The following is an 11,103-nucleotide window of genomic DNA, read 5'->3' on the forward strand; positions in this document are numbered from 1 at the left end:
GCGCGGCGTGGTTTCACCAATCTGCTTCCTATTTTCCCTGCCTGTTCTGCACGGGGGCACCCGAGATTTGAGCTCAGGCAGGCAGGCGCGTGTGCTCCCTGGAGCGGCCGGCCTCGATCGATCAGCAGTGGAAGGGCCACTACGGCTACGAACAGAACCCGCCAAACGGGGCCGTCCCATTGGTTGGATCCTTCCAGGCTAGCCGCTAGCCGCTAGCCCAGCCTCTGGTGCGCGCTCATGTTCCGTGTGGCACTCATCGACCCGGACCCCTTCCCTTTGCGAGAGACGGGTAGCGAACAGGCCGGCCGTATCCAAATCCGCAAAAGCCCAGGGGAATATGTCCGCGCGCGTCCAGGTCCAGCCATTCCATTCCATTCCGCCCGTCTCTCGGTGGGGCGGTCCAGTGCTCGTACCAGCAACCTCTAGCTAGCTAGCCTGCCTTTGCTAGCAGCAGGTCCACCACGACGGGAAACGGAACCGAACCGTGTGCGCTGCGAGCGATGGTGGATGGAGACACGACGCGGCGCACCGCTTTTGTACGCCCGTCTTTGCGGCAGGCGGCGTGCGTGACTGCTTTACTACGAGCTACGGTGGAGTACTACGGTTTGTGACTTTCCGGCCCGTCACTTTGTATGCAACTATAAAGATTTAATGCGGCTATAGAGATTTGTTTCAGCGATGGTGCGCGTGCACCGTGTCAGCAGTCAGTACGAGGGCTTTTGTTGCTGCTGTTGTTGACAGTAGTCATGCAACCCTTCCAAAAAAAAGTCGTTATGCAATAGGGCCTCTCCTCTGGACCGCCTTCGCCTCTCTCAAACTTTGGCACCCCTGAAGGTCCCTCGATGGCGTCGTCTCTCGTCTCGTCGGTGTGGCGCACCGACTGGGCCGTGCCACCACCAGCGTTTACTCAATGACTCCAGCGGATAACGGTGTCGGTGGTCAAATGGACCAGAGCAGAACTCGCAGCGGTTTCTGCCAGGAGGCGAGCTGAACAGACGGCGGATGCAGGAGCGCTCGACCAGGCAGAGGATCCAGAGAGGCCACCACGAAGTTGACCTTCTGCCGCGGCGATCTTCTTTTCTGGTAAAACTTGGGTTTGGTTGCCACGATTGCAAAGTTGCCAAGCGGTTGCTGGACGCGAGCACATGACCAGTGCTCGCAGTACCGGTAGCGCCTGCGCTGCATCGCAAGTAGCAACAGTGGCGGCCACCTTTGGCTCGGCCGCCGGGGCCCGGTCGGCACTGCTGCCTGCGCTGCGACGCGCCGAAAGGGATGGTTAGTGCAGTCTTGGCATGCCGAGCCGAGAACCCAGAGGCTTCTTTTGGGAACAAAGTTTCTCCATGAACTCAAAGCTCTATCTTTCTCGAGTGTCATTTCATTTCATCTCACACCTACGCTACCGCTACGCACAGCACATGCTCCCCAACTTGGCGCAAGTGCATGGGACAAAAGACTAGACTACCCTTCCCAACAAAAGAAGATGCCCACTACGGGTAAGCATGGTTACGGCGCTAACTATTTCAGGATTAGTAAACTCACTCGAACAGCAGCACATCGCAGGAACAGAAGAGAACTAGAGAAGGGGACCTGCAGACAGGCAACTCACGACGACTCGGTGGGGGTGCACGTGCTTCCCCGTCCCACGGAACCTGGGGCAGTGCGGGTGCATTACAGAATGACCAGACTGCCCACCGCAACGAACAGCTAACGGTTGTTAACTTGTTACGGCGCTCGCTAATTCAGTGCACCCTTCATGGCCGGATTAGTAAACTCGTACTGCAAATCCACCACGTGACGGAAGAAGAACCCGCACCCCCACTGCCACTGCTAGAAATGCACTCTCCCAGAATCAGTAAACAATCAGTACTAGATCAGATTAGAGAACGCTAAAAAGTGAGGAGCGTGCTCTAATCTTAACCGCCGTGAAAGCTGCTGTACAACGCTCATGATATTACCTTAGGGCCAAAGCAAATGGGATCACACCAGAGCAGCTCATGCATGATTTCATCACACTTCCCCCCCTACTCGAGTGAAGCAAAGGCGGGGCAATGCCGTCAGCGATGATCATTACACCTTCTAATCATGGTGGCAGTGCCGAAAAGAGCAGAGATTAAGGACCTCATCTTGAATTGGTACTCCAAGTTTCCCTTTAAAGAACTGGCAAAGCTATACCCAGTTTTGTGCATCAGCGCTGCCCAGGTGTATCTATCGTCAGAAGAAAGCAATGGCGGAGCTAGGAGAAGAAGCACCTGGCAGTATCACTCTTTTTTTTTCATAAGGACAGGATAAGCTTTGAAATTTTTGTGCCAATAGGATGCTAATTATGCTCGACACACCATGTGTGCAGCATCTAAGACACCATCGTGATTTCTGTAGCAGAGAGCACACAGAATGTACATGCAAAGAGAAAGAACGACCGACCTGAAAACAGTATACATACGACGATCATCTCATCGACAACGTAAGAACAAAACAGAGTACCAATCAAGAGGCCGAAGTTTCTAAGAATCCAAGATAAATATCATAGCAATCGAATAACAGTAAGTAACTGTGACAAAAAAAGAAAGAATAGTTAAGTAGGATACATTTCTTGGTCTGAAAGCTTATCTCTCGACTCTCAACTGAAAGCAGCTTAAACTCGAGCTCAAGCCCCTCTATACACCCCAGGCCCAGGTGCGCACCAAGACACCAGCCAATCCTCAGCCTCGTAACCTGTCTCTCTCAAGCAGTTTATTATTCACAACCCAATTAGCAATCAATCCAAGCTCAAATTGTTCCCTCCGTCCATCACCAACACTCTCCAATCCTTTTCACCATCACCATGACGCAAACTGATCGACGCCAAGAACAGAGACCGACCAATGCGAAAAGCAAGAGCGATATATTTGCACCATATAATCATAATCTTCTATATATGCCGGTAGCTATCAATCAAGAACGCTAGAAATCTAAGCACAACAATGACTGACCACGTACACTTGTGACGGTGAACTTTGCTGTCTCCATCCAGCACGGCGGCGAAGGAAGGTGAAGGTGATAGTGCCTCTCCGATCAACGAATCATCGGTAGTGTGAAGGTGGCGGCGGCGATGCGTATGGCATGGGGTATACCGGTGGCAAGGGCCCGGGGTACGCTGGCGGCGGCGGCGGCATTGGCGGGACAGGGACGAAGGGCTTGCACTGGAACGCGGCGCAGTCGACGGGCGGCTGCGAGTAGAACGCGGCGCACTGCTGCGGCGTGCGCTGCGCGGGGCGGTTGGGCAGGCAGTTCCGCCTGTCGCCGTCGGGCGGCACGACGCGCGCGCAGGACGGCGGCTCGCCGGTGAAGAAGTTGTAGGAGATGGTGAGGTTCTTGAGCCGCGGGAGCGCGCAGATGGCCTCCGGGACGGCCCCCGAGAGGCGGTTGTGCGCGACGTCGAGCTGCTCCACTTTCCGCATCCCGGCCACCTGCTGCGGCAGCGGGCCGACGAGCGCGTTGAAGCTGACGTCGAAGACGGTCACCTCCCGGAGCAGCCCGACCTCCGGGGGGACGCAGGAGTCGAGCCCGTTGTTGATGAGTAGGATCTCGTTGAGCGTGTCGGACATGTTCCCGAGGCTCGCCGGGAGGCAGCCGCCGAAGCTGTTGTCGGCGAGCACGATGACGGATGCCGGCGAGTTGCCGAAGTTGTCGGGGAGCTGGGAGTGCAGGCGGTTGTGGTTGAGGAAGATGGCGTCGAGCGGGCGGTCGAAGAGCTCCGGCGGGATGGCGCCCTCGAAGTCGTTGAACCGGAGGTCGAGGAACTTGAGAGCCGGGAGGTCAAGCACGACGGCGGGGAACGCGCCGACGAAGCGGTTGTTGCTGAGGTCGAGCTCGACGAGGACGCGGAGCCGGCGGAACGTGGCGGGGACGAGGCCGCAGAAGCGGTTGGAGTTGAGGTGCAGCAGCGCGAGGTCGGTGAGGAGGCCGAGCTCCGAGGGAAGGTACCCCGCGATGTCGCCGTGGTTGAGGTCGATGCCCGCCACGGCGAGCTCCCCGGCGCCGGGCTCCCCGCGCGGCACGGGCGCGCAGAAGACGCCGGTGTAGTTGCAGACCCCCGGGCCCACCCAGTCGGCGGTGAAATTGCGGGGGTCGGAGAAGATGGCCTGCTGCTTCCACGTCTGCAGCGCGACGTAGGCGTCCCGCAGCCGCTGGTTCGGGAACCGCCACGACGGGTCCACCACCACCGCCAGCTCCGCCGACGCCGCCTCCTTCCCCACCGCTGCCAGCGCCTCGCCGGCGGCGGCGAGGCAGCACAGGACAAACAGCAGCAGCAGCGCCTTCCTCATCGTCTCACCAATTCACCAGCCGCTCATACCACCGAAAGTCCAGAACGAAGCAAACGAAGGGGAGGGAAGCGGATTCCGGCTGGGAACCGGAGGAGGGAGCTCGGCGCAAGCAATGCGGAGGGGATTATGGCGGCGGATTCCTGTGGAGGGGAGATGAGGGGGAGGGGGAGGAGGTGAGCTCCTGGGGTGAGTGGGGAGAGGAGGACAGCTGTGTCACAGCTCAGAGCTGGGGTGGGTGGGGTTACCCGCGAGGGGACGCGGAGCGGAGGGGTTCTGCGGCGGAGGAGGATTTATGGCGGGGGAGTAATGCCGGGGCCCCCGCCGCGCCTGCCCGCCCGGAGGACGGTACGGTAATTATGGCGGGGATGGCGTGGGTTTACTTTTGTTTTTCAACCCGTGTGCGTGTGGGTCTACCTACTTCATCACTCTTTTTAATATCTTTCATTCATTACACGTAAAAACTGTTAAAAATCACGCATCTAAAAAAGTGTGCAAAAACCCACACTCATGTTAGCTCACTGTGTGTTCAAGATCGAACATATAAAAAGTAATCAAAATAAATATTTTTATTTGTATTTTTTAAAACAGAATTTTTTTTTGAAAAAGTAAACAAACTGACATAAAAGTGAGTGACAGCGAATTGGACATTTCCGAAAACTGCGGGGGACTATGGAGAAGAGCAAAGTGAGCGAGGAAAGTGTAGGATCTGCTGCCCTACCTCCCCTCGATCTGCGCACAAGTGTGTGCAAAAGCCCTTTGGAAAATTGGAAGGCCACTAGTTCATGCGAGCGAAAGGCGTGCGCACGAGCCCGCCGGAGTGCACGGCCGTGCGTGTCACCAACTCGCGGCCGAGCCGATGGTAGCCACCGGCGCCCATGATTGACCGTGGCTTCCTAAATCCGGAATGTTCACATGCCACATTGCGTGTGCACGACACCACTACAACAACCGCTAGAGAGAGGAGGCAGAGGAGGGAGATCTCTTCGCATTGCATCCGCTAGTAGCGCTACAGTAGAAGAGATAGGGCGAGGTGGAAATTTTCCGGATCCTGATCGTAGACGATGTTGTCCTTTGAGCGATTTTATTGCGAAAAGATCACTTATGGTGAGTACGCTACTAGCATGGTTATAAATAGGGATGCAATTGGGTATCAGTGATATATATTTGTGGATCAACTAAATAATTATGATGACATGCTATCGAGACCGTATCTTCGCGGACGGGAAGGGGAGGCTGCCGGTGGGCCTGCCTTCTGTCGGCCTAACCTGAAGTCCTGACCCGGGTTATTCTGCCTGTACGTACACTCTGATTTATCGCCATTCAACGCCGCACGTACGCGGCGAGACGCCACCTAATTAACTCCAGCTAATTCATCGAATCCGAGTACGAGAATTCACCGAGATACGAATGTGCTTTCACCAACCGTACTTTCGCATGACGCCCTAGCCTTTTCACCTCTTTTAGTATTTTTTTTCTCAATCTTTTCATCTTAAAAGTGATTTTCCTACATGGAGTCAAATGTCATGGCGATGTAGAAAAGGATTCAGTTCTTTTCTTTTTTAAAAAAAACTGTGTGTTCTCACAGCGATCCCCAAAAAGATAATGTTTTTTCAGCTTGGAAGCAAAGCTAGCGACATGGTGTCCTGGCGGGATGGATGATGCCTCCTTGTGCAGAGACTGACAGCGGCGTGCGAGTCAGAGAGGGGCGACGATCGGAGGAATTTAAGGATCAGGTCGCCTCGAATAATTGGCGTTATTTAATTAGTAGCGTATCCTAGTACCACGGCAGGCTATATGCTGGTCGTTAAATAATCCACATGATTAGTATAGATAAAGAAACCTGTGCCGTGGAATTGCAAGCCTCACACACACACACGCTCTCCTCGTTGGCTTCTAAACAATTCTTGCGTCGTGCCGGCCGAACAGCCGAGCCAGTCTTGGTTGGATTGGAGCCTCCTCGCCATCTGAGCCGTCCGAGATGGTCTGTCGTGTTTGCCCAAAGAGCAAAGCTTTCAGTTCCAGAGGATACTGTGGCTCGGCACTGTCACACATGACCACCGTGTAGCTGGAACAAGAGAGGAAACATGTGCAGTGTAGTACGGGGTATATTTGTGTCGGCTTAGGACAGTTTGGTAAGAAGTTGCATTCAAATCTTGTCGGTGAAGCCTGATCATCACTTGCAGAGCACTGCTGCGGCCATGCGTGCTTCCCCGGCCGCCCCCTGAAGTTCAAGGATGCGACGCCCGTTGGTGACCAACCAAAAACAGTGCCATATGGAAGGCTGCACTGCTTTCATCGAGCACCTTGTTGTCGTAAGTTGTGAGGGTATCGATAGCATTTTGCTGAAGAATCTACTTTTTTCATTTCGTTTAAGAATCTGTTAATCATGGGTATGTGTTGACGCGAAAGTGCCGCCAACAGTATGTATACTATAGCATAACTGTATAGTAGTAGTGGTGGTGGTAGGTCCAGCCGTCGGGGAGAAGGGAGGTCAAGAGGATAGATGTTTTCAGATCCAGTCAATCCTAGAATTTCTATTTTTTATAATTGTTAGACTAAATGATATTAAAAATCAAGAAATTCACAGATGTTTAGCACAACCAGTTCCAGTTCCAAAACCTGAACACCAGTTAGCCATTAGCTGGACTCTACCACTAGACGCATTTCCTTTTCAGTATCAGCGATCACTTGCAGTATTCTGCCGCACTAGCATTTTGCTTGCACGGTTAATGGCTAGTATTGTATGCATTAGTGATGGCCAGTGTCTACATGCACTCTTGCTAGCATCGTCATCACATCTCTGCATATATTCAGACCTATGCACGAACAGACAGCAAAAAAGATTGTTGGTTAGGCTGACTCCAACGGAGCAGCTATCCGGGCAGGCAAAGCAAAAATGGCTCCCACGCGGTACTGTAGCGCTCGGATGGGTGTTCCAACGGGCCAGCCATTTGAGCCAGCCAAAATAGCGGCAGGAGGGAGAAGCAGCAAAACTGGATGGTACTGTGGCCGCTAGCGATCGGTGTTGGGCCCACTCCTACCAACGGCAGCACGGCGGCTTCCTTCTCCCCGTCCCGCTCCCCCTCCGTCTCCATCGGTTTCGCCTCCGCTACCCTGCCCCCGCCGCCCAAAGCCCGCCGCCGCCAGCCCGCCGCCGCGCCTGCCCCCCCCCCCCCCCGCCTCCCGCCCGACGCCGCGCCCCTGGGCCCCCTCCCCCACCCCCGCCGCCGCCCGCCGGCGGCCGCGCACCGGCCCCGCCCCCCTCCCCCCCCACGCCCCTGCCCCCGCAGCCCGGAGCCCGCCGCCGCCCGCCCCCCGTCTTGCCGCCGGCCCCGCCCCTGCGCAACTGCCCCCGCCCCCGCCTTGCCGCCACGCCCCCACCCCCGCCGCCCGAAGGCCGCCGCCGCTAGCCCGCCGCCGCGTCCCCTTCCCGAGGCGGAGCTCCTCCTCCTCCGCCGCCGCCAGCCCGCCGCCGCGCCCGCACCCCCCCCCCGCGCCCCTGCCGCCTTGCCGCCGGCCCCGCCCCTGCCCCCGCCGCCTTCCGCCTGACGTCGCGCCCCTGCGCCCCCCCCACCCCCCGGCCCCCGCCCGAAGCCCGCCGCCGCCGCGTCCCCTCCCCGAGGCGGAGCTCCTCCTCCTCCGCCGCAGCCAGCCCGCCGCCGCGCCCGCACCCCCCCCCCCCCCCCGCGCCCCTACCGCCTTGCCGCCGGCCCCGCCCCTGCCCCCGCCGCCTTCCGCCCGACGTCGCGCCCCTGCGCCCCCCCACTCCCGCCGCCCGGCCCCCGCCCGAAGCCCGCCGCCGCCGCGTCCCCTCCCCAAGGCGGAGCTCCTCCTCCGTCGCCGCCGCCAGCCCGCCGCCGCGCCCGCACCCCCCCCCCCCCCGCCCCTGCCGCCTCGCCGCCGCGCCCCCCACCCCCGCCTTCCACCTGCTAGCGCGGCACTTTTCCTTTCCGTGGCGCGAACCAGCCTGGGCCAACGTCTCCAGCTATTTTAGCTGCTCCGTTGGAAACAGCAGGTCCATCGATGGCAATGTAAAATTAACGGGGCAGGCAAACTCCGGGATGGATGGCCCAAATGGCTGCCACCCGTTGGAGTCAGCCTTACAGGGTGCGTTTGCTCGATGATAATCGACGGCTTGGTCTCGAGTCCTGACGACGACGAAGTGTGCTTCCAGAACTGGCCAGTTGGTTCGCTTGGTGCGCGCAGCTGGAGGGCACGAACGGCGCGTCGTGCGCGTACGGGGTACGCGCGCCTGGCTGCGCACTGGCCACGAGATGCCGAGACGGATGGAGGGTGGAAAAGGAGATGGGAGCGTCGTCAACTAGCCACGGCCGAGATCTCGTGTCGTTGTACACCAGCAGATTGACAGTGATCGGTTCCCCTACATCTTGTTCGTTACGGGTGTCGCCATCCTCCGACCCTCAGCTGCCATCTGCCTGCGCGCCGCTGCTGCGGCTGCCAGTGTCGTGAGCCGTGGCAGGCCGCGGGCGTGCGTGCGTTCCTGCTGTGCTGCGTGCGCTGCCTTTGCCTCTGGTCACGGCAGGGCCTGGGTTTCCGGTTGCTCGTTGGGCACGCCTCCTCACGGGACGTTTGTTGCCAGTTGACCGCTGCAGCGACATCAATGAAACATGGAGGCATGGCGTCCAAGGAACATACTACTAGCATACGCTGATCTGCCTGCAGGTGGTCTGACACTCCGACCCAACCCAACCCAGGTGATCGAGGAAGAAGAAGGTGTGGTGGGCCACGGTTCGTTACGTGCTTTTGTGGGGGCGTGTCCCTGCATGGCCTTTTATCTGCAAGCACATGTGCGAAGGTTGGTTGCGCCAGCGCCACCGGTGCGTCCGCGCCACACATCTGCTGCCGTAGCACGCTGGGCGGCAACCACCGGGCCATATCTTTGCGGCACCAGGTTGCGGTGGGATAGACGCATGGCACGTTAGGCGTGCGCCGAACTCTGCCGCGTGCCGCTTGCGCTTGCGCCGAGCGCCCTGGTAGGGGTCGGCCAGGAGGAGGAGTGGAGAATCCAGGTGCGTCCAAAGCCATCGCGGTCACGCCCTGGATCGTGCGGCGGCGAGCCGGTGACAACCACCAGCAAGTGAACACACCCACCGGTACTTGTGTGTAGGGCTCAGCGAAAGCCCGTGAACCAGACCATCAAGCATTCGGACAGACGGATGAACCGATGTTTTTTAGCTATACTTGGCTTTTGGTTTTTCAGTTTGACTTTCAAAATTGATCGACCGTTAGTGATAATTAGGGGTATTAGACTCTTAATAACAAGATACATGTTCGACTCGATGATGCCAAACGCCAATGTGTCATTCCTGCAAAGATTTTTGTTTGAGACTCGGATGGAGGGGAGGCTCTTGTATCGTTGTCCAACAACGTTATTCATAACATCAAAAAAAAAACAACGTTATTCACGGAGCCTAATTAATGCTGGTTGGGGCTGAATTGCGAATGGGCCAGACGGTTTCATGGGCTGTTGGAGTGGGCTTTGCGCGCTGGACCATGGTATATCTGTACGTGCGTGCCCACTCATCCGCCGCCTTCTTCCGCGCCGCCGTCCCGTCCGGCGGGATTGAAGCGGCAACAGGTCGCCATTATCCCGACGAATCACTACGTAGGTTTGATCAAATCCTCCGCCCCCGTTCGATCTCATGCCCCTACGATCCAGCTCTCCCTCGTGGTTTTCTCGCAAACTCGACTCTGACGCGAGGAAGCTGTCAACGTGCACCGCAGGCCAGATGCTCGACGGAGCGCCCACGAAGAAGCCCAGGCTATGCTCCGCCGGGGACACGTCCGGGTCCGGAGGCGGCGCGGCCCCGGAGGACCGCCTCAGCGCGCTCCCGGACGCGATGCTGCACCACGTCATGTCGTTCCTGCGGGCGTGGGAGGTGGCGCGCACCTGCGTGCTCTCGCGCCGCTGGCGCCACCTCTGGGCCTCTGCGCCCTGCGTCGACCTCCGCATCTGGCGCCTCGGCCGCCACCGGTGGCCCCCCGAGGAGTTCGCCAAGTTCTCCTACCGCTTCTTGCTCGAGCGGGACGCGTCCGCGCCCGTGGACACGCTCCGGCTGCTCTCGAGCCCCGGTTGCGCAGGCGGCCGGAACGATTACGGGAGCCCCATTTCTGTAGGAGGGAAGGATTACTTCAGTGATGATGTTGATATGTGGATCCATTCCGCTATCAAGCGTAGAGCCCGCGTCATCCAGCTCGTCGGGCACCCAGAGGACGAATCCTACACTGATTTCCGGCGCGTCAACATCGTGTCCTGCCACCTGAAAGTCCTGATGCTATCGGAGTCGTTTTTGAGTGACAGGACGCTAAGACAGCTCTCTTCTCGGTGCCCTTCTTTGGAAGTCCTGGATCTCAAAAAGTGCTATCTGGAAGGCCGTGAGATATCATCTGCCTCGCTCAGGAGCTTAACCATTGACGAATGGAGTATAATATCGATACAAGGATGAGTTTGATCAAAACGAAAGTTGAGAGACTGTATTGGCAGTTTGAAAGGGATGAAGTTAACCTTCGGATTAAAGTTAAGGAACCAAATATGCCTATTTTGAAAAGAAAAAAAAAGATACGATAGAGAACCAGTGGTGAGACTCATTGTAGACGAGGAGGGAGGACAGGATTGGGCAAGGGCACGGTGAAGCTCGTCTTGGTAAGGCCAGGGTGAGACGGGGAAGGGGTCTAGAGCATTACCGGTGTCCGAGGAGGCGAAGAGAAGCTAGCGACGTGTCGGTAACACTGTGTGCCTGGGGATGGTGGCCTCCAGCATTCAGCGTGTGTTCGTTTC

General features: G+C 57.7%; 2 protein-coding genes across 2 annotated transcripts; one reads left to right on the top strand and one right to left on the bottom strand.

Moving 5' to 3' along the window:
* Window positions 1-2,498: 2,498 nt before the first annotated feature.
* Window positions 2,499-4,566, bottom strand: LOC112887327 (leucine-rich repeat extensin-like protein 4). Its single transcript, XM_025953470.1, has one exon. It carries the CDS (start codon window positions 4,302-4,304, stop codon window positions 3,060-3,062), a length of 1,245 nt encoding a protein of 414 aa, XP_025809255.1. The 5' UTR covers window positions 4,305-4,566; the 3' UTR covers window positions 2,499-3,059.
* A 5,488-nt stretch (window positions 4,567-10,054) lies between these two features.
* LOC112887330 (putative F-box/LRR-repeat protein At3g28410) lies at window positions 10,055-11,084 on the top strand. The gene has a single exon (XM_025953472.1). The coding sequence runs from the start codon at window positions 10,055-10,057 to the stop codon at window positions 10,769-10,771; it is 717 nt and encodes a 238-aa protein (XP_025809257.1). The 3' UTR covers window positions 10,772-11,084.
* Window positions 11,085-11,103: the final 19 nt, after the last annotated feature.

This window comes from Panicum hallii, chromosome 3, assembly GCF_002211085.1.
Source record: "Panicum hallii strain FIL2 chromosome 3, PHallii_v3.1, whole genome shotgun sequence".
NCBI lineage: Eukaryota > Viridiplantae > Streptophyta > Magnoliopsida > Poales > Poaceae > Panicum > Panicum hallii.